The 23,702-nt window shown below is 39.0% G+C and overlaps 4 protein-coding genes across 4 annotated transcripts; all 4 read right to left on the bottom strand.

Annotated features, from left to right (window-relative positions):
• On the bottom strand, positions 1-519 carry LOC133557362 (histone H2A). Its single transcript, XM_061907764.1, has one exon. The coding sequence runs from the start codon at positions 491-493 to the stop codon at positions 110-112; it is 384 nt and encodes a 127-aa protein (XP_061763748.1). The 5' UTR covers positions 494-519; the 3' UTR covers positions 1-109.
• A 5,342-nt stretch (positions 520-5,861) lies between these two features.
• On the bottom strand, positions 5,862-6,975 carry LOC133557355 (histone H1-like). The gene has a single exon (XM_061907757.1). The coding sequence runs from the start codon at positions 6,932-6,934 to the stop codon at positions 6,320-6,322; it is 615 nt and encodes a 204-aa protein (XP_061763741.1). The 5' UTR covers positions 6,935-6,975; the 3' UTR covers positions 5,862-6,319.
• A 3,684-nt stretch (positions 6,976-10,659) lies between these two features.
• Positions 10,660-11,218, bottom strand: LOC133557365 (histone H2B 1/2-like). Its single transcript, XM_061907768.1, has one exon. It carries the CDS (start codon positions 11,211-11,213, stop codon positions 10,839-10,841), a length of 375 nt encoding a protein of 124 aa, XP_061763752.1. The 5' UTR covers positions 11,214-11,218; the 3' UTR covers positions 10,660-10,838.
• An 11,038-nt stretch (positions 11,219-22,256) lies between these two features.
• Positions 22,257-23,246, bottom strand: LOC133557358 (histone H2A). Its single transcript, XM_061907761.1, has one exon. It carries the CDS (start codon positions 23,220-23,222, stop codon positions 22,839-22,841), a length of 384 nt encoding a protein of 127 aa, XP_061763745.1. The 5' UTR covers positions 23,223-23,246; the 3' UTR covers positions 22,257-22,838.
• Positions 23,247-23,702: the final 456 nt, after the last annotated feature.

Here is a 23,702-nt window from a genome sequence, read left to right as displayed (position 1 = left end):
TGTGTCACTAACCCGTATAATACAATATAATGTTCAGAAAGGAAACAATCTTTGATAGAAGTGAGTGGCTCTTAAAAGAGCCTTTGTGGGATTATAAATGAGATGTATTTTACTTCTTGGCGGCCTTCTCGGTCTTCTTGGGCAGCAAAACAGCCTGGATGTTAGGCAACACACCGCCCTGGGCGATGGTGACACCTCCCAGGAGTTTGTTGAGCTCCTCGTCGTTGCGGACAGCCAGCTGAAGATGACGGGGGATGATTCTGGTCTTCTTGTTGTCACGGGCTGCGTTCCCCGCCAACTCCAAGATCTCAGCGGTCAGATACTCCAGCACTGCTGCCAGGTAGACAGGAGCACCGGCGCCGATACGCTCGCCGTAGTTGCCTTTGCGGAGCAGACGGTGGACGCGACCCACTGGGAACTGCAGTCCGGCACGGGAAGACCTGGTCTTGGCCTTTGCTCTGGCCTTGCCGCCGGTTTTGCCACGTCCAGACATTATTAATTACGAAGATATCAACGTATGTGGTCCAACTGCAATGAAGCATTCGCAGCCCTGCTAACAGGAGATTTATACACTCCTTTGCTGCTCTGTGATTGGCTGACTGTGTCACAGAACGGTTGTCCAATCAGCGAAGGGTAAGTAAAAACGCTTGTTTGAGTGCTGCTTCCACTTTGAGTCCTTTCAAAAACACAATAAAAACAGTAATTGACCTCAACAACGCACCATTACTTAGCATCAATGTGCAATATTATATACAAATATACTAATAAAGCAAGATATTCTGGTAATTTAGGGCAGTGGTTCTCAACTTATTTTCAGTGATTTTTTTATAATTCAAGTACCCCCTAATCAGAGCAAAGCATTTTTGGTTGAAAAAAAGAGATAGAGAAGCAAAATCAATTTCTGATTTATTAAATTGTATAACAGTGCAAAATAATGCTCATTTGTAGTGGTCTTTCTTGAACTATTTGGAAAAAATATATATAAATAACTAAAAACTTGTTGGAAAAAAAACCCCAGGTGATTCAATTATAAATACAGATTTCTACACATAGAAGTAATCATCAACTTAAAGTGCCCTCTTTGGGGATTGTAATAGAGATCCATCTGGATTCATCAACTTAATTCTGAACATTTCTTCACAAAAATAGGAATCTTTAACATCAATATTCAATATCTCCATGTCCACACGTGGGGATGGTGTGGCGAAGTTGGTAGAGTGGCTGTGCCACCAATTTGAGGGTTACTGGTTCAATCCCCACCTTCTACCATCCTAGTCACGTCTGTTGTGTCCTTGGGCAAGACACTTCATCTTTGCTCCTGATGGGTCCTGGTTAGGGCCTTGCATGGCAGCTCTTGCCAGTGTGTGAATGGGTAAATTTGGAAATACTGTCAAAGCGCTTTGGGCTCCTTAAAAATGGGTAGAAAGGCGCTTTACAAGTACAACAATTAAAAAATAATCTAGCTGTCAACACTGAATATTGCATTTCTTTTCACAGTTTACATCCATATTTTTTTTAAATATTATTCAATAAATATATTAATAAAGGATTTTTGAATTGTTGCTATTTTTAGAATATTTGAAAAAAATCTCACATACCCCTCGGCATACCTTCAAGTACCCCCAGGGGTACGCATACCCCCATTTGAGAACCCCTGCTTTAGGACACATGTAGTATTTTGCTTTCCATTGAATAAAGCATGTCTTTGGAAGTGGGAGGAAGCCGGAGTACCCGGAGAGAACCCGCGCATTCACGGGGAGAACATGCAAACTCCACACAGAAACAGGAACTTCGTATTGTGAGGCAGACGCACTAACCCCTCTGCCACCGTGAAGCCGGCTTCCTCCCACTTCCAAAGACATGCACCTGGGGATAGGTTGATTGACAACACTAAATTGGCCCTAGTGTGTGAATGTGAGTGTGAATGTTGTCTGTCTATCTGTGTTGGCCCTGCGATGAGATGGCGACTTGTCCAGGGTGTACCCTGCCTTCCGCCCGATTGTAGCTGAGATAGGCGCCAGCGCCCCCCGCGACCCCGAAAGGGAATAAGCGGTAGAAAATGGATGGATGAATAAAGCATGTTTTACTCCAATAATATCTGTGCATATCCGTTTTATATCTGTACTATAGATTACCACACATAGTTAAACACGTTACCTTATATGCTATATTTCCTCAGTTACACATTTTTATTAACAGTTTTTAAAATAACTTCAGAAACAAAAAAAATCAAAAACAAGCGCAATACAAATTTTAAAAGGAATAAAAAACATTCAAATATTTTTTTGCTTGAAAATGAGAAAGAAACAAAACAATAAGTATATAGATAACACTATTAAAGAAAACAAGTCTAAATGTTAAAATAATGGATCAAATACAAACAAAATAAAATAGAGTAAGAAAATTTAACAATACTAATAAAACATAATTCAGATAATAATAAAGTAAATACATAATCAGAAAACTTATAATTACAAAAGATAAATACAATATCAGCAATAAGAAAACATTGATAGAAGAAAGGGAAGAGGAAGAAATATGACTTCAATTTATCAATCAATCAATCAATCAATACAAATAACACAAATAAGATTGCTGAAAAAAGGAAAGCCATATGGATGTAAAAATGGTCATGTTAGCATCATATAGCAGAGCACCAGCTGTTCATTAAATATATTCACTTACACTACTTTTATTTTTTTTACATTTTTATTCTCTGGCTTTCAACACTACCTGAGTTGTATGGTCCTCTGTTGCCCTCTGTGTTGTAAAATTTGATTGGTTTCACCCTTAAAATAGTTTTTAATCATATTTATTTTATTAATATTTATTTTTAGGGACGGCGTGACGCAGTGGGAGAATGGCCGTGCGCAACCCGAGGGTCCTTGGTTCAATCCCCACCTAGTACCAACCTCGTCACGTCCATTGTGTCCTGAGCAAGACACTTCACCCTTGCTCCTGATGGGTGCTGGTTAGCGCCTTGCATGGCAGCTCCCTCCATCAGTGTGTGAATGTGTGTGTGTGAATGGGTAAATGTGGAAGTAGTGTCAAAGCGCTTTGAGTACCTTGTAGGTAGAAAAGCGCTATACAAGTACAACCCATTTATCATTTATTTATATATTTCTTTATATTGGTTTTATATGTATTATTATTTTTTTTTTATTCAGTCATTGGAGCTCAGGATAGTATGTGGATGTTTTTAGTAATATTGTGCAGCACTTTGGAAAGATGTTTATATGTGCTATATAAATACAGTAGATTGGATTGAATATCTAAGGCTTCTAAGGCATCCATATCCCTTTCAATTCACAAAATGCCTATAAAATGTATCTCCATCCATTCATCCATCCATTTACTACCACTTATTTGGGGGGTCACGGGTGCATATCTCAGCTGCCTAATGCCAAAATAACGTTCGGTAGATCCAACATTTTTTCAAGTGACAGAATAGAGTGGAGACAAGATCTGTTATTTACAGTTTCAATGTTAATGTAAGAACAGGAATGACTTAAAACAGGCTTCTAAAGGATGTATAGAAAGGAATATATTGGCAAATTCATGTTAACTATTAACTCGTGGTCAGTGTTACATTGTGGCAGGAATTACTTTAGTTGAAGGTGTGGTGGCTCTTAAAAGAGCCGTTGTGGTAGAAGAGTTAGATGCTTATGCTCTCTCTCCGCGGATACGGCGGGCCAGCTGGATGTCCTTGGGCATGATGGTAACTCTCTTGGCGTGGATGGCGCACAGGTTGGTGTCCTCAAACAGACCGACCAGGTAAGCCTCGCTGGACTCCTGGAGAGCCATCACCGCGGAGCTCTGGAAGCGGAGGTCGGTCTTGAAATCCTGGGCGATTTCCCTAACCAGGCGCTGGAAGGGCAGTTTGCGGATGAGCAGCTCGGTGGACTTCTGGTAGCGGCGGATCTCACGGAGGGCCACGGTACCGGGCCTGTAACGGTGAGGTTTCTTGACGCCGCCGGTGGCGGGTGCGCTCTTACGAGCGGCCTTGGTGGCAAGCTGCTTCCTGGGGGCTTTGCCGCCGGTGGATTTACGAGCTGTCTGCTTAGTTCTTGCCATTGTTTGCTACGTCTCGACTTCAGGGAAAGAACGTTAAGTCTCACCCCGCAAGCTGTGCGTTTTATAAAGACAAGTCAGCGCTGATTGGTCCGTATGGGGGGAGGCCGGCGCAAAGGCTGATCAACCATTGGACAAGAGCACTTTGAAATGAACCAATCATCGACAAGAACTGACCAACAGCTTCTGAAGCCCTGGACTCTTTGCAGAATGTAGTTTGGCATCAGATGTCAACGTTGCAAGAGTATCCATCCATTTCCATCCATCCATCCATTTTCTACCGCTTATTCCCTTCCGGGGTCGCGGGGGGCGCTGGCGCCTATCTCAGCTACAATTGGGCGGAAGGCGGCGTACACCCTGGACAAGTTGCTACCTCATGGCAGGGCCAACACAGATGGACAGACAACATTCACACTCACATTAACATGATCATGTAATGAATTATGTATTCAGGAATGTGAAATGCTGAAAAATAAGTACTATAGATAGATGGATAGATAGTACTTTGATTATTTTAGGAGAGTTCCTTCAGGAAAATTTAAACTAAGGACTTATGTTGACTATTTTCGTGTTATTATCTGGTGTGAGGTGTCGATAAGGTAATATATTTGACTGTTTGCAAAACATCCATCCATCCATTTCCTACCGCTTATTCCCTTTTGGCGCCTATCTCAGTGTGAATGTGAGTGTGAATGTTGTTTGCAAAACAACACCCACTTAATGTGTTTCTAATTTGAAGGAAATGCTGTGGTTTTGTTTCTGTTACAATGTGGACTCTGCTGCCACCTGTCGGTAAAATGACATATTGCAGAAAATGGCGCAGGCCGACCTATTTGGAACTTGAGTGTTTAGTTGATGGCTGTCAGCACATTTATTGGACCAGTCAGTAAAAAAAAAAAATAAACGGAACATTGAGGGGAAAATAAGGGGAAAATAAGGAAAACAAATGTGGATGTATTGCCGATGAAAAATGAACTTAAAAAAACAACAATAGTGAACATGTCTTGAGCAAGATGATGAAACAGATATGTATTTTGAGTGAAGTTTGTTATTTTAATAATCATTAATTGAAATTGAGATTATGTAATTCTATCCATGTAATGTACTGCAACAGTATGCAGGAAGCTATGTGTCAATCATAACTTGTATTGGTTCAAAAGAAATGATTAAGAATGTGTTTTTGCCAATGGTTTTATTGGCCAATATGTTTAACACACAGTTAATTTGAGAAAATAAAATAAAACATTTTCAATAAATGTTGTTTTATCCATATAAAAACTAAGGTTTGTTTGACCCAAAGGGCATAAAATACAACAATTCAGAAACACAATGATTAAAAAATATTTATGTGAAATTTGATGTAAAAATTCAAGTATTAAAATAAAAATAAAAATTTTACAATTAAATTTTACAACTTTATGGCTTCACGGTGGAAGAGGGGTTAGTGTGTCTGCCTCACAATACGAAGGTCCTGCAGTCGTGGGTTCAAATCCAGGCTCGGGATCTTTCTGTGTGGAGTTTGCATGTTCTCCCCGTGAATGCGTGGGTTCCCTCCGGGTACTCCGGCTTCCTCCCACTTCCAAAGACATGCACCTGGGGATAGGTTGATTGGCAACACTAAATTGGCCCTAGTGTGTGAATGTGAGTGTGAATGTTGTCTGTCTATCTGTGTTGGCCCTGTGAGGAGATGGCGACTTGTCTAGGGTGTACCCCGCCTTCCGCCCGATTGTAGCTGAGATAGGCGACAGCGCCCCCCGCGACCCCAAAAAGGGAATAAGTGGTAGAAATGGATGGATGGATGGAATAAGTCTTATATTTTATTGACCTATTTAAGGAGTCCAATTACCTCCATGTTTCCCCTTTGAAACATTTTGGGGTGAAATATAGCCTTGTTCCAACTGGAAGACATTAAAAATGAATAAAAAAACTATTAATCATTAGATTCTGAAAAGCATCTCTATTTTAAAAAAAAAAAAAATATATATATATATATATATATATATATACATATATATATATATGTATATATACATATATACACATTTATATTACTTAATCCCACGGTTTGCAATTTAGAACGCTTGCTTGATTTTGTGTTGGTTTGTATTAAATACGGTGGCTGCCAAGGAACAAAAACTATATAGTGAGCATTACATTATTGCTCAATGATTTCACGTCGAGGATATTTTACTCTTAAAGGAGAAAGTGGTGGCTCTAAAAAGAGCCTTTGTTTGATGAGTAAATGGAACTACTTCTTCTTGGCTGCAGTCTTGGCTTTAGGCTTGCTCGCCTTCTTAGCGGGGCTCTTCTTGGCAGCAGGACTCTTCCTGGCAGCTGGGGCTTTCCTCGCCGCCGGCTTGGCGGCTTTGGCGGGGCTTTTGGTGCTCTTCTTAGCCGCCGTCTTTGCCTTCTTCTTCGGGGTTGTTGCCTTCTTTGCGGGCTTCTTGATCGTGGCCTTGGCGGACTTCTTGGCTGCCACTTTCTTCACTGGTGATTTCTTGGCTGCGGGCTTCTTGGCGGCGCTCTTAGCCTTAGCGGGAGCTTTCTTGGGCTTGGCTTCAGACGCCTTGTTCATCTTGAAGGAGCCGGAAGCGCCGGTGCCCTTGGTCTGCACCAAGACGTCCTTGGCCACCAGTTTCCTGACAGCAATCTTGATGCGAGCCTTGTTCTTCTCCACATCGTAACCGGCGGCGTTCAATGAGTTCTTGAGGGAGGCTAGGGAGACTCCTTTGCGCTCCTTGGACTTGGCGACAGCCTCGGTGATCAGCTGGGACACGCTGGGTCCGGCCTTCGCGGTCTTGGTGGTCTTCTTCTTCTTGACCGTTTTGGACGGGGCGGGTGCGGCTGGTGCTACTTCTGCCATGATGGCTTGGTTTGACTCGGATGGTTGTTGACAGGGACTGAGGTGAGACTCAACTGGTCAGTACGTCGCAAGGGGCGGAACTTAAAGGCAGGATGAGAACCGTGGAGACTCAAGCGACTGGCTCTCTCCTCGGCGCGCTGTCAAACTGGCCTCACTTGTGTTTTCTCCGCACATTTAAAACGATTAAAAAACGCGAAAGAAATGATTTTAGAAAGCAAAAACGGTCTCATTCTGTAGTAGACTAGTGTCTCCTCACATTTATGACGTTTAGAGTGTGCACATTTGTGACATTTGGATCGAACTACCCTCCAAAGCTGACTTCTTCCCCGACATCAGCAGCAAAGCTGGACGACTTTCCTCACTCATTTCTACAATTAAACACTTAAAAGTCCCTCAAAATGCAACAAAAACTGCCCTACGGGTTACAAAACATGTTCACTCAGAAACTCCCAGCCCAAAAAGACAAACATTGATGGCCGCTGTGAAACAAGACAAGGTTTTAGTGACGCAGCAAACACAATGACCACTGTTGGGGTCAGGCTGGTGTCTGTTATCATCTAATATCACCTCTCACGTCTTTAATACATCATTCTATTCCCTTTGTGTAATTAAAGACATGTGTTTGTCTTTCTATCTTGTATTAGAACCATAGTTTTATGTTCCAATTGGTATTAAACAAGAAGTACATGTGACACAAAAGGGGAGAGGCCTACTCTCCTTACACTTGAACACTTTTATAACAATATATCTTCTCACAGGACAAGACTATAGACATAAATATGTTGACTATATAGGTTTGTATATACATATATAGAGAGAGGATATAGAGTAGTCAGTGTACAGCATAAATGACTACTATTATCTACTAAAAGGATTCAACACATGTCCATTATTGCCTAAATACTCATGTATTGTTTGTGCAACACTAATAATACTTCAATGTATTTTTAGATAATATTCAACTATGAAGTTTAGAGATTATTTGCACTGTATTCATATAAAAGGTGATAAAGATGAACAACACAATGCATTCTTTTATTTTTTATTTTTCAGTACTTTATATAGTGATTTTACATTCAACAATACATTTTCAACCATTCATCTCAACAGCAGCAGCATGTATGATAATAATGTATTTAATTCATTAAACATGAACTGTTTCTTGCTAGATTTACATCCAGCGTATACATTTATTACCTTACATCATTCATCGTTAATGTCTTTAACGCAGCATTTTCCCTTATTATTTTCACCACTGCACAATAGTTACACATTTTATGATCTTTTCTCCAGCAAATGAAAAATGGTGACATCAAAGCACGATGAAATATCAGTGTCCACATGTGCATGAATGACCAGTATATAGACAATACTATTAGAAAAGGAGACACACAAGGTAATGATTGTATAAACTCTCGGTTCATCTACTCCTTAGTTCCTTAATGTAGCTTTTTATTTGTGTCCGGAACAGATAAACAATACATTTCCATCTTTGTGTCTCATTTGGGCCCACAATTAAGCTATAGACTACAAAGTAGTAGGCAGCAAAGGTTGGATATCAAAGTAGATCAGGATTTTATTAGGGAAAAATGCAAATACCATGAAAGGAATGATGTTGCTACTTTAACAGAGTAGTTATTACTCATAGCATGTGTATTAAAGCAAGTATTTATATTTTTGAATCCAGGGGTAAAACTGTCTCAATCAATAGGAATCCTACTGGAATTAGCAGTATAGTTAAAACATTTTGAATAAATTCCTACTAATTATTGTTACTTTTGAAATAGACTAATTGACAGAAGTAACATCACAACACAATGTAAAAGCCTTTTATTTTGACAGTTAAAATGTTTTAGTCTGGGCAAGTACTTGATTATTTTGGACCATCAAAAGCCAATTTATATAACACAATATTAGTATTAAACACCTTGAATATGTGAATACCCAAGGTAGTTAAAATATACAGACAGCAGGTAGGGTCTTACATTTTTGTCTTGTCTTATTTGGAGATTGTATATTTTAGATATACATGTTTTGGCAACACTAAATTGGCCCTTGTCTTTGAATGTGAGTGTGAATGTTGTCTGTCTATCTGCGTTGGCCCTGCGATGAGGTGGCGACTTGTCCAGGGTGTACCCCGCCTTCCGCCCGATTGCAGCTGAGATAGGCGCCAGCGCCCCCCGCGACCCCAAAAGGGAATAAGCGGTAGAAAATGGATGGATGGATGTTATTACCACGTGATTTTTTTTTTATGTCAGAATTCTATCGTACAAGTTTAGTAGTCAAAGGAAAATCCATAACAATAATAGTAGATTAATGGTGCCACCTTATGAAATGTTTACAATGACAACACCATGTAAATCAGGGGTGTCCAAAGTGCGGCCCGGGGGCCATTTGCGGCCCGCAGGTCATTTTTCAACGGCCCCACGGCCCAGTTCAAAATCACGATTGAAAAAAAAAATAATAAAACATAAAAATTGTAATGAAAGAGCAAACAGGTGGAATGTAACAATAAAAAGTTGCAATGTTTACTCGAATAAAAAATAATAATGAATCAAAATCTATGTCATTATGAATTATTGACCTATTCAAGGCTCCAATTACGTCACATGAAATATTCCACTATGAGATATTTTGGGAGAAAATTATGCATTTTTGTGTTTGCCATATAAAAAATGGAACTGTTTTTTTTGTTTGTTTTTTTAAATAAGGGCCGAAAACCAACAAACCAAAAACATAAACAATACAACTTATAATTGATGGATGGATCTGAAGTTGATCTCGAGATTATGTTAAAAGTAAACAGTCAACTAAATGAATAATTTATTTTTTAACACTTTAATTAGTAGGACCCTTTTAGATACCAAATCATTTTGCTGTGATTTGTTTTTAAGTGTCATTGCTTAAAATCATTGAATTAAAATCAATAGTTTTTTGAGTTATTGACCTTTTTAAAGCTTCAATTATATAATCTCAAATATTCCACTTCCAAAATGTATTGGGTGAAAATATTGCATATTTTATTGCATATAGGGACAGCGTGGCGCAGTGGAAGAGTGGCCGTGCGCAACGCGAGGGTCACTGGTTCAAATCCCACCTAGAACCAACCTCGTCACGTCCGTTGTGTCCTGAGCAAGACACTTTACCCTTGCTCCTGATGGGTGCTGGTTGGCGCCTTGCATGGCAGCTTCCGCCATCAGTGTGTGAATGTGTGTGTGAATGGGTAAATGTGGAAGTAGTGTCAAAGCGCTTTGAGTACCTTGAAGGTAGAAAAGCGCTATACAAGTACAACCCATTTATCATTTATTTATTTATTTAGGGTTTTTTCCATAAAAAAACAGGGTTTTCTTTGACAAAAAGAGCATACAACTAAAATCTTTAAAAATGATATATTAACAGAATGACCCAATGTCGATCTAGAGATTTAGAAATTGAAAAATAATACAAAAAAATACTGAATTACACATTTTTAAAATATTTTTTTACCAAAATCCTATGGGGACTGAGTGTATATATTTTATACATGTATTTTTTTTTTTTAAATCAAAATGGCTCTCGCTTGCTTTGATTTTTCAGTGGCCCCAGTGGAAAAATCCCCACATTGTGAGTAATATTAATTCGAAACCCATATTTTACAGTCACCATCTTTAAGTATCTTTAATTAAATTTTGTTATATTCAATTTTTTATTAAAGTCCCTTGGACACATGTTTCAAATGTGGTGAACTTCATATACTATCTAAATCCCAAAGACTGATACAATAACTAAATCCAATGTGAGCTACTGACAAGGTAACTACAGAGTTAAACCATATTTCAAATGCAAAGTGATATGCTCTTGAGAATGATGTGGTGGCTCTTAAAAGAGCCGTTTTGGTGGGGTTGTAGAATTTACTAGAGCAACTTTACTTGGAGCTGGTGTACTTGGTGACGGCCTTGGTGCCCTCAGACACGGCGTGCTTGGCCAGCTCACCCGGCAGCAGGAGGCGGACGGCGGTCTGGATCTCCCTGGAAGAGATGGTGGATCTCTTGTTGTAGTGAGCCAGACGAGACGCCTCGGAGGCGATGCGCTCGAAGATGTCGTTGACGAAGGAGTTCATGATGCTCATGGCCTTGGACGAGATGCCGGTGTCGGGGTGGACCTGTTTCAGGACCTTGTACACATAGATGGCGTAGCTCTCCTTCCTTGTCTTTCTGCGCTTCCCTTTGCCCTTTCCGGCAGCCTTGGTGACGGCTTTCTTGGAGCCCTTCTTGGGCGCGGACTTAGCTGGCTCAGGCATTTTTCTAACACAATACGAACGTACCCTAACTGGCGAGGCAGTGATTTAATAAACACTTCTATGTAAATTTTGATGCGCCAACGCTTTCTACTGATTGGCTGAAAGTAGTAACGTTGACGCCGTGCCTCCTTTTGGCCACTGGAAGAACATAATGAAGTCCAAATAAACATTTTCTGAAATGTTCATCTCCTTCCTTAAAATGTTTTTTTTTAGTTTTGGAAGAATTTTAGAAAATACTATCAACACTTCTGACACAATATTTTTTACACACTGCAATGTTTGTATTGAAGTGTTTCGTGAAAAAACAGCATAACATATTTGGTACTATAGTTTTCCGCTGTGTGTGATGGAACATCTTTGCCTGAAAACCATCTTTAGTCTTGAAGAAATCATTCTGGTTCAGCTACATAAATTATTAAAGAACCATATAGATAAACTGATGTTGTTGTTGTGCTGGGACTCTTCACCCATGAGCGTACTCCGGTAAGAGAATAAGAACACCGTTTTTACGTTTCAACTTCTTTATCTGTAACTTTTAGCAGCAGCAGCTAAGCTGTCGTTAGGAAGGAAGGACTGAGGCACAAGGACATTAGAACAAGCCTAAGTACCAGTCTGCCAAGGAATACTGCTGGGTGTAACGTCCTGCGTTTCGTCTATCAAAATCAAAGTAATTTAGGTAAAAAAGGGGCTAAACATCAAACTTTTCACTTATTGGAGCGACACCAATAGTTATGCTGGAAACAAGTAAGAGAAGTTGTATAACATCGAATACGTAGGTTGGTCTCAAGTAAGGATATTTGATAGCTTTGGATATATGATACAACAGTTGAGCAGGTCTGGTAGATCTACACGACGGTAGACGGCAGCTCAACGGGGGTAGATCTCTCTCGGCGTCGTCTTCTGGGCTGTGAGGCTATGTGTGTAAGTTCTGCTAGGGGGTCGAGTGGGGCAGGTGGTGTGGCGATCAGTGTCAGTTGAGTCGGTTCACAGGTTGCCTGTAGGGATTTGTAATGTCAGTATTTATATTCAGTAAATTATGGGTTGTATACAGGGACGGCGTGGCGGAACGGAAGAGTGGCCGTGTGCAACCTGGTTCAATCCCCACCTAGTAACAACCTTGTCACGTCCGTTGTGTCCTTGAGCAAGACACTTCACCCTTGCTCCTGATGGGTCCTGGTTGGCGCCTTGCATGGCAGCTCCCTCCATCAGTGTGTGTGAATGTGAAGTAGTGTCAAACCGCTTTGAGTACCTTGTAGGTAGAAAAGCGCTATACAAGTACAACCCATATTTAGTGACACAGTATCGACACAGTATCATTACAGTTTTGCAATGTGTCGAAAGGCTTCATGACGCCTCATCAACCCATCACTACTAAATATGCAGGGAACAATTTGTAGAAGTGAATGTTGTTTCCAGCAATATTTAATGTTTTTCCAAGTGTAATTGGTGGTCAAAGATGCAATTTAGCAGGGATATTAAACTACTGTCATATATTCCAGTGGTTCTCAAATGGGGGTACATGTATCCCTGGGGGTACTTGAAGGTATGCCAAGGGGTACGTGAGATTTTTTTTTTAAATATTCTAAAAATAGCAACAATTAATAAATGCTTTACAAATATATACATTGAATACTACTTCAACAAAATATGAATGTAAGTTCATAAACTGTGAAATGAAATGCAACAATGCAATATTCAGTGCTGACAGCTAGATTTTTTTGTAGACATGTTCCATAGGTATTGATGTTAAAGATTTATTTTTTTGTGTAGAAATGTTTAGAATTAAGTTCATGAATCCGGATGGATATCTTTTACAATCCCCAAAGAGGGCACTTTAAGTTGATGATTACGTCTATGTGTAAAAATATTTATTTATAATTGATTCGCTTGTTTTCCAACAAGTTTTTAGTCATTTTTCATATCTTTTTTTCCAAATGGTTCAAGAAAGACCACTACAAAGGAGCAACATTTTGCACTGATGACATAGTGCTGCATTTTACTTCTTTTTCTCTTTTTTTCAACCAAAAATACTTTGTTCTGATTAGGGGGCACTTTCACAGTATCATGTTAGACCTGCTTGACATCCATTGCTTTCGGTTCCCCTATAGGGGGGGAGGGGGGGGGGTTGCCCACATATGCGGTCCTCTCCAAGGTTTCTCATAGTCATCATTGTCACCGACGTCCCACTGGGTGTGAGTTTTGCTTGCCCTTATGTGGGCTCTACCGATGATGTCATGGTTTGTGTTGTGGTTTGTGCAGCCCTTTGAGACACTAGTGATTTAGGGCTATATAAATAATGATTGAGTGATTTAGTTATCAATAGATTAACTGCAGATCTATCCATTAAAATAAAGTTAGTAAAAAAAAAAATGTTTTATGCCCTTTTTAAATGACAAAAACAGAAAATGTGGAAAATTTGATGTGAAGTTTTGGGTCATTGTAGTTTTTTGAGGAATGACTCAAATTCTCAGGGATACAAACAAGTGTTTAAAGTAAGTCATATAGCAATATATATTATTTTTACTTTCAACTATTGGACCTCAAGATCAACTTTAGATCTACGTGTGGATATAAAGTTTTTTTTTTTGTTTTTTTTTACTGTTTCATGCTTTTTGTCCTTAAAAAAAAGAAAAAAAAATGTTATCTCAAAAACACGAAATGTACAATATTTTCCCCGCGAAAAGTCTAAGGGGAATATTTAAAATGTGTTAAAACAAAATTTTGGAGCAATTACAGTGCAGCCCTTTGAGATACTAGTAATTTAGAGCTATTCAAATAATTGATTGAGTTAAAAACATGTGCGCAGGGGGTGCATGACTGACGAAAGGTTGAGAACCACTGATATATTCAATTGGAATTGTATCCTGGGTTTTCATTATTTTATTATTAATCTCCATTTCTTATATCTCCACTTTTATGTTCGTAATAATTGGCAATAATTTGTTAAAGATTTTTAATGTGATAATGGATGGAATACACATTTGTTGACTTATAGAATTTTGTTGAAATGAGGAATACAATCTCTTCATAGAGAAGTGGGTGGTCCTTAAAAGGACCGTTTGTGTTTCAATTAGAGGATCCAGGTAATTATTTAACCTCCGAAACCGTACAGAGTGCGTCCCTGCCTCTTCAGGGCGTAGACAACATCCATGGCGGTCACAGTCTTCCTCTTGGCGTGCTCGGTGTAAGTGACGGCATCGCGGATGACGTTCTCAAGGAACACCTTCAGGACGCCGCGGGTCTCCTCGTAGATCAGGCCGGAGATACGCTTTACTCCGCCGCGGCGAGCCAGACGACGGATGGCGGGTTTGGTGATTCCCTGGATGTTATCACGGAGAACTTTGCGGTGACGCTTGGCGCCTCCTTTCCCCAGCCCTTTGCCTCCCTTGCCGCGTCCAGACATTCTTCTTCTTCTTCTTTTGTTTTTATGGCGGTTGGCAAGCAACCTTCTGGTGTGCATTACCGCCACCTACTGTAATGGAGTGTGGACCGAGGTGGATCCCTACTCTATATTCTTTTACTTAACCCAGTGTTTTTTAAATATGTGTATATTGCTTTATATCCTATGTTTTCTGAATGCAATCCTAATATATCTCCCACTTCTAACCTAATATTTTCTTTTGCTAACTTATTTTCCAGTATTTCTCTTTCTCTATTATATTTCCTACATTGTATTAAGACATGGTCAACATTTTCTATCTGGTGGCAAAAATCACACAGCCCTGTAGTATGTTTGCCTATCAATTTTAGTGAACTATTTAGATATGTATGCCCTAATCTCATTCTAGTCATAATGTCTTCTTCCTTCCTATTTCTACCCCCTCCTCTCATTACACCTACTTTCCTCTGGACTTTGTAAAACTCTCTACCTTTTGTTTCCTTATTCCAATTATCCTGCCACTTTTTATTGTGTTCTATCTTAATTATGCTCTTCACTTCTTCTTTACTGTGCTTCATCTCCATGTTTACTTCTGTTTTAGTGGTTGCTTGTTTTGCGTATCTATCAGCTAACTCATTTCCCTCAACTCCTACATGAGCAGGAACCCAGAGAAATGTTACCACACCTCCCGCTTTATTTATTCTGTAGATTGCCTGAACTATTTCATAAACTATATCTAGTCTTGTTTCTGATGTTATGTTTTTTATGCTCGTCAATGCACTGCTGGAGTCCGAGCACACGACTACTTTCCTAGCTTTGTTTTCCTCTATCCAGTTAACTGCCATATAAATTGCTACCAATTCCCCCGTAAAAACAGATAGTTTATCACTAATTCTTTTATTCAACACTATATTTCTCTGTGGGATAACTGCAGCAGCTCCTACTTTACTATTTATAGTTTTTGATGCATCTGTGTATATCATAATATTATCAAAAAACATTTCCTCAATCCGTTGTTCTATTTGGTAACTATTTAAATGTCTATTCTTCAGTAACTGCATGTCTACCTTTGGGTTTTCATACATCCACGGTGGTATTGCAGGAATTGGTACTGTAGGGCTCACTTTAATATCGTCAATTTGTGTTTTTTTACATATATCTCCTATTATCCACCCAAAACTATTCATTTTTTTCTTCCCTTTTTCTTGGCAATTTGTTAGCACTTGACGGGTTGGATGTCCTTGCTTGGATCCTTTTAAGTTTGCCCAATAAACTGCTGAGAGTTGATCTCTCCTCATGTCCAAAGGTTTTTCATTCATTTCTACTTGTAATGCTGCCACTGGAGTAGATTTAGTAGCTCCACAACATAATCTTAACGCCTGCGACTGGATCCGGTCTATTTTCTCAAGTAGAGTTTTTGAAGCAGATCGATAAATAATGCATCCGTAGTCGATAACAGACCGAATTAAAGTGATATATATTGTTTTCAATGTTAACCTATCAGCCCCCCAATCTTTACCCCTCAAAGCCCTCATTATATTTAACACCTTTTTACTTTTCTCCATTATCTTGCTGATGTGGGTTGACCAGTTAATATTTTTATCAAACCATATTCCTAAATATTTAAAAACTTGTACCTCTTCTATGTTTTCTCCATAGAGTTTTATTTGGAGCTTGTTTTGTATTTTCCTCTTCGTAAAATGTATGACTTTTGTCTTTCCAACAGAGAATCTTAAACCCCAAGCCGTCCCCCAGTCTTGAACATTATTTACCGCTTTTTGAATCTTCTTTTCTATATAATTTGTATTTCTACCTCTCTTCCACATCACTCCATCATCAGCAAACAATGCCACCTCCACTAACCCTTCCACTTCACTAAAAACTTCATTTATCATGATGGAAAATAGTACTGGACTTATTATACTCCCTTGTGGGGTCCCATTTTCCACTTTGTATTCTCTACTATATTCATTTTCTATCTTTACTAATAATGTTCTACTTGTTAAAAAGTCTTTTATCCATCTGTACATTCTTCCTCTAATCCCAATCCTATTTAGTTTCATCAGCAACCCCTGTTTCCACAACATATCATACGCTTTCTCTATGTCAAAAAATACCGCAATTATACTTTCTTTATTTATTTGTCCCTTTCTAATTTCCTCTTCCAGCTGCACTGCTGGGTCATTTGTGCTTCTTGCTTTGCGAAAACCACTTTGGTAGTTTTTTATAATTTCTTTTGACTCTAAATAATATATTAATCTTTCATTAATCATTTTTTCCATTACTTTGCCCAAATTTGAGGTCAATGCAATCGGCCTATAATTTCCTGCCTCTTCCGGATCTTTCCCTGGCTTGCATATTGGAATTATTACAGCTGTTTTCCACTCATCTGGTAATTTTCCTTCTTCATATATCCTATTATATAATTTCAAGACCACTTCTTTGCCGATGCTACCTAAATTTTTGATCATTTGATAACTCACCAGGTCTTTCCCTGCCGTCGTATTTTTAACTTTTTTTAAAATTCGAACCATTTCATCCAAAGAAAATGTCATATCCACAGTGTTGATAAAACTATTATCGTTGTCTTCCTTCATTTCCTCAATATTTACACTAATTGTTTCTTCTCTCTTTTGTTTTTCTACATTTTTCAAATTATCATTACTGTGCACTTTAACAAAGGTTTTTGCTAAAAGTTCTGCTTTTTCTTTATTTCCTACCACACTCCGCATTCCATCTTTCATCACATGATTTTTATGTTCTTTTCTGAGCCCTGACATTCTCTTGATCATTCCCCACACCTGGCTTAAAGGAGTAGTTCTATTTAGTGTTTCACAAAAAGTTCTCCAATGGTGTTTTCTTGTTTTTTTAATAACATACCTTACTCTAGCTTGATGCCTTTTATACTGGATCATGTCTTGGAAATTATGTGTTCTTCTCAATATTCTAAATGCTCTATTCCGTTCTTGTATTGCATCTGTGCACTCTTGTGTCCACCACGGCACTATCTTCCTTCTTCTCCCTATACTATTCCTTGGTATGCTCTGTTCGGCTGCTTCTATTATGCACTTTGTAATATCTGTATTTAATTGTTCAATATCTTGATTTATATCTACTTCCTTTAAAGTTATGTCGGTAATTTCCCTAAATTTCTCCCAGTCACCATGATTATACTTCCATCTTCCTTCTATCCTAGTGCTTTCTGTCCTATGATTTATGTTTATGTGAATGACGATTGGATAGTGATCACTTCCCATTGTGCTGTATTTATTTACTTCCCACTCCACCTTTCCTGCTAACCCTTGTGACACTAGTGTTAAATCTATTGCTGTTTCTTTACCCGTGACGACATCTAACCTTGTTCCCGACCCATCATTCACACACACCAGTTCTTTTTCCTCCAAAAGTGCTTCCAATGTATCCCCATTCCAGTCATCCCTTTCACCCCACATTGTGCTATGTGCATTAAAGTCACCACACCAAATAATATTGCCACTCCAGTGCTCCATTATTGTTTCTAGTTGGTGAATTTCTAATTTCTTGCATGGGTTATAGAAGTTTAGTACTTTGTATCTTTCTTTATTATTCCATACTTCTACTCCTACTATCTCTAGTTCTTGTTTTACTTTTAATATTGAATAATGCATATCTTCCTTAATAAATATGGCACATCCTCCTCCTTGCCCATCATTCCTATCTTTACGTATCGTTATATATCCTTTTATTATAAAGTTTAATTTTGGCTTCAGCCATGTTTCTTGAATACATATTATATGTGGTTTATTTTTCATATTATTAATATATCCCTTTAATTCCTGTCCGTTTGCTATCAGACTTCTGGCATTCCACTGAACAATTAACATGGCGTTGGATTGTGGTAACATGACTCGGTCTCGTCTACTCTCTGTAGCTCACCTTGCACCTGTTCCCAGGATAATTCTTTTAAATTTAAAAACTTTGCTGCTGCTTTGACAATTATTTTGATTTTCTCAGTCTTGTTTCTAGCCTGTTCTGTACAATTTATTACATAAGCCAGGAATACAACTAGTTTATCCATGGAAATTCCTGTATTTGCTGCCTCTTGTTTTTTATTTCTTGAACTATTTTCACTTCTGTCCTGTTCTGCACTTTCTTGATTTCTTATTTTAACTGCCTCTGCATAAGTAATATTTCGTTCAACTCTGATTTGCTGTACTTCTGTTGCCTGTTTTCTTATGATGCAGCCCCCATACGCTGCTGTGTGATTCCCGCCACAATTACAACACTTGACCTGTTCATTTTCTCCACATTGTCCATATTCATGCTCCCCTCCACACCTTCCACATCTCATTTTAGCATGACACACACTAGCTATGTGCCCATAGCGTTGGCACTTGAAACAACGTACTGGGGGTGGCACGTAAGCTCTAACATAGAAGCTTAGATACCCAATCATGATTCTCTCTGGTAGGACCTCCTCTGCAAATTGCACTAGCACAGATTCGCTCTCAGTCTTTTCACCGTTCCTAAATGCCATCAATCTTTTCATCGTAGTGACAGTTCCTCCTTTTATTTCTCTTTTCAGATCATCTAAATTTTCTCCTCTTGGGATTCCTGTCACGACTCCTCTTGCCCCCTTCCGTTCTCCCACTTCGATTTTTTCCTTTATTATTTTGTTGCACAGTTTTTGCAATCGCATTGCTTTGTTCTTTTGCTCTCCATTTTTGCATTTAATCAACAGCCGTCCGTCCCTGAGCACCTTCGCTATCTCCACCTCTCCAATGTCCTTCTTTAATCCCTTAACCAGAGTCATCAAACTAATGTCATTCATATCTTGGTTTGACTTAAATGTATAAATGATCTTATATTCATCCATCATAACCCTTTTCCTCTTATCAACCTCTTCATCGTCTTCATGCACTCTTTTAGTACTCGCCTTTCCTTCACTCCCTCCTCTCCCCTTCTTTCCTCTCTCCACTCTAGTCCTATCCATTTCCATACTATCCTCATACATCCCGTCACTATCCCCTTCCATCTCGATCCAGTCACAAAACAGCTTATGCTCAACCGCCAAAACAGATTTAGATACTCTCGCCGCCGCCAAATTCACTCCAAATGTTTGGTAGTTCCGCGTCTCTCCTCGTCTCCTCCAGCCTCGCGTCCAGACATGTTAACGGTTGGTTGTTCAAGTAGAACGATGACTCCGCACTTGAGAGGCGGCCGCTCTAATGACACAAAAGCGGACCTGAAAGAAGACATTAATGCAATCTTGGGGAGGAGGAGCTTTACTCAGAAGCACCTCCCCTTTACTAAATGGACAATGCCACGATGTTCTTTGTCAAATGTCATTCATTTCACACATTATTAATGTGAATTACAGAAATAAACTGTCTTTGGACATAACTTTATCAAACATAAAGCCACAATATTGCTTTTTTGCTGCCACAATATAAAAATAGTAGTTACAAAATACAACAACAATTTTAAAACAAATACTTTAGCTCTTACTGTGACAATTATCAAATAATAATTATTATAATAATATATTTTATATCTAAAAATCACTTTACAGTGTTCAAACAACCTCAGAGTGCCACGGTGTATTAAAAAATACATTATTACAGTATTTAAAAAAGTCAAATACGTAATGTATGTTGTGTTGTTCAATTCTATAACACTGTTGTCAAGACAATACTCCAAATGTTCATTTTGAATATCGTCTAATTTTGAAGATAATCCATCTTAAAATTGGTGAGGTCATTGTTCCAGGGGTGGCATAGCTCGGTTGGTACAGTGGCCGTGCCAGCAACTTCAGGGTTGCAGGTTCGATCCCCGCTTCTGTCATCCTAGTCACTGCCGTTGTGTCCTTGGGCAAGACACTTTACCCACTCCCTCCTAGTGCCACCCTCACCGGTTTAAATGTAAAAATTAGATATTGGGTTTCACTATGTAAAGCGCTTTGAGTCACTAGAGAAAAGTTTATCATAAAGGTAAATTGATCTTTCGGGATTTTAAGGATTAAGTCAAACAATCTTGAATGATTTTGAAGGTGTGTCACAGGACACATGACATATATATAAATAAACGGGTTGTTCTTGTATAGCGCTTTTCTACCTTCAAGGTACTCAAAGCGCTTTGACACTACTTCCACATTTACCCATTCACACACACATTCACACATTGATGGAGGGAGCTGCCATGCAAGGCGCCAACCAGCACCCATCAGGAGCAAGGGTGAAGTGTCTTGCTCAGGACACAACGGACGTGACGAGGTTGGTTCTAGGTGGGATTTGAACCAGTGACCCTCGGGTTGCGCACGGCCACTTTCCCACTGCGCCACGCCGTCCCTTGTTATGTTACATATGTTACCAATGTGTGTAGTAAATAAACATCCAAGTACACTCTACTTCTAAACTGTTTTGTTAGCTTTATCGCCCGTTTAGCTCTCTTTTTGGCCCTCAGCCAGTCTAACTTGGAACAAAATATATGTCATAAGAACATAATACAATTATCTTTATTTCTAATCACTGTACATGACTAAAAAAATGCTGACTCTCTGTGTTATGTAAACTAATAATGTAAATATCACCCCTTTGTTGTTACAGTACTGCAAAGCATTGTATGTTGTATTAAAAGTGGACAAACCTTCACTAAAATATAAATTTTGTTGAGGCTGAACCCATTATTTATTTTATATTGTTTATTATAGTCTAATACTATTATTGTGTATGTTATGTTTATTTCTAATCACTGTACATGACTACAAGAATGTTGACTCTGTGTTATGTAAACTAACAATATTAATATCACCCCTTTGTTGATATGCAGTACTGCAAAGCATTCTATAAACTATGGACTTTAGTTAAGGCTGAACCCATTATTCATTTTATAATGCTTATCTGCAGTCTTATATTTTTATTATTGCTTCAACATGTGAGCTTTTTATTTAACGAACAATGTTCAAAAAACAATATAGTTTAAAGTTACGCTGTTTTATTAAAATTTTTTATGACTGCACTGCGGAGGGAGTAGTCAATTATGTTCTTTATTTGCTGGTCAACGACAATAAGGACTATTCTGATGGAGAGGGTGAGTCAAAACCAACAAAACTTAAAACCAACAACTACTGAAATAAATGGCATAATATAAAAAAATATCCTGGCCTGTACATCATCAGTGTCAAATTGCACTCGCATATTCAGTGCCCTATTCCTGCTTATAATGTCACACAAGCATAATACTACCATGGTGGGAAAGTACATTAAAAAAACAATATTTGTTCTTAGGTATTGTCCTATGTAGCAGACATATCTGGTCTTACACTCGTAACTCAACATTATTTCCAAGAACTACAGAGACTCAAATATGTAATTCATCCATTTTCTACCGCTTGTCCGATTATGGGTCACAGGGGGTTCTGGGGCCTATTTCAGCTGCATCCGGGCGGAAGGCGGTGTACACCCTGGACAAGTTGCCAACTCAAGTATGTGATGCATCAGAAAAAGCAACAATTGGCCATTATATGGTGGTCTGAGAACTCACATATTGGTTCAAATGATTCTTCCAAGTTATTTTCTCAAGATTTGTTTAAATTTGGATATTGACTGTACATTCTTGTCATTTACAGTGATTAGAAATAAACATAATAGTTGTATTATGTTCTCACAACATACATTTTTTTTCCATGTTAGACTAGAACTGGCTATTAGACGGCAAGCGCCGTTGGGAGAATGGCCGGGCTAGCAACCTGAGGATTCCTGGTTCAATTACCACCCTCTACCAACCTCATCATGCCCGTTGTGTCCCTGAGCAAGACACTTCATGCTTGCTCCTGATGGGTCAGGATTTGGGTATCTTACAAGGTAGAAAAGCGCTTTTACTGTAAACCTTTTTCTATGTTTATGTTATATTTATTTAATTTTTATCATGTTCTGTTGTGTTTTTTGCTCAGTCCTCATATTATCTTTTAACCTGTCCATTGTACAGAACTTTAGTTACCGCTGTGGTACATTTTAAATGTGCTTTATAAAATAAACGATTTGATTTGAGAGTATAACCTATTGAGTAGGGGAGATAGCTTTAAAAAAAATAAAAAAAATGTGGAATATATATTTAAGCATCATACTTGAAATTGATCACAAGTGAATGACTGTGGATCTCTTAACTTCATCGGGTACCTCAATCTCTATTAAGCAGAATCACACTCTTTGCTGGAGAAGTGGGTGGCTCTTAAAAGAGCCTTTGTGGTATTATACGTGAGATGTATTTTACTTCTTGGCAGCCTTCTCGGTCTTCTTGGGCAGCAGAACAGCCTGGATGTTAGGCAACACACCGCCCTGGGCGATGGTGACACCTCCCAGGAGTTTGTTGAGCTCCTCGTCGTTGCGGACAGCCAGCTGAAGATGACGGGGGATGATTCTGGTCTTCTTGTTGTCACGGGCTGCGTTCCCCGCCAACTCCAAGATCTCAGCGGTCAGATACTCCAGCACTGCTGCCAGGTAGACAGGAGCACCGGCGCCGATACGCTCGCCGTAGTTGCCTTTACGGAGCAGACGGTGGACGCGACCCACTGGGAACTGCAGTCCTGCACGGGAGGACCTGGTCTTGGCCTTGGCTCTTGCCTTGCCGCCGGTTTTGCCACGTCCAGACATGATTAGAATAAGTATTGTATTCAGTGTTTCTCGACAAGTGAATGTCTTAGCTCTGCCAGCAGCGTATATATTCACTCCCATGCTGCTCTGTGATTGGCTGATTTGTCGGGGAAACTGTTGTCCAATCAGCGATAAAGTTCCTCTAAGTAGTTCTTCGTGTGTAAGACCTGCATTCTGCACTCTTCAAAATGATCTATTACTGTAAAACGAAATGTTTGTAGAAAATATATTTATATATTGACACAAATATCCGTACTATTACTAACAAACTAGATGAATCAATATCTCTAGTAGGCTCAACAGCATAAACTAAATCTTGATCACATCTTATTTTCGGTGAAGCTATAGGACAGTTTTGGGCACATGTGGCCCGTTAAGCTTTTCAATCCGGCCCGCCGGACATTCCCAAATAATTATTTTAGATCTTCAAGAAGGAAACTGTAGCTGCCATTACGATGATGTGCAGTGATTTTTTTCAAA

Source organism: Nerophis ophidion, linkage group LG08 (genome assembly GCF_033978795.1).
Source record: "Nerophis ophidion isolate RoL-2023_Sa linkage group LG08, RoL_Noph_v1.0, whole genome shotgun sequence".
In the NCBI taxonomy this organism is placed as follows: domain Eukaryota; kingdom Metazoa; phylum Chordata; class Actinopteri; order Syngnathiformes; family Syngnathidae; genus Nerophis; species Nerophis ophidion.
The sequence above is the reverse complement of the archived record's forward strand: the minus strand, read 5'-3'. Positions and strand labels throughout refer to the sequence as shown.

Bases quoted from the DNA above. Each gene is read 5' to 3' on its own strand.
- LOC133557358 (XM_061907761.1), bottom strand. From the start codon at position 23,222: ATGTCTGGACGTGGCAAAACCGGCGGCAAGGCAAGAGCCAAGGCCAAG.
- LOC133557365 (XM_061907768.1), bottom strand. From the start codon at position 11,213: ATGCCTGAGCCAGCTAAGTCCGCGCCCAAGAAGGGCTCCAAGAAAGCC.
- LOC133557355 (XM_061907757.1), bottom strand. From the start codon at position 6,934: ATGGCAGAAGTAGCACCAGCCGCACCCGCCCCGTCCAAAACGGTCAAG.
- LOC133557362 (XM_061907764.1), bottom strand. From the start codon at position 493: ATGTCTGGACGTGGCAAAACCGGCGGCAAGGCCAGAGCAAAGGCCAAG.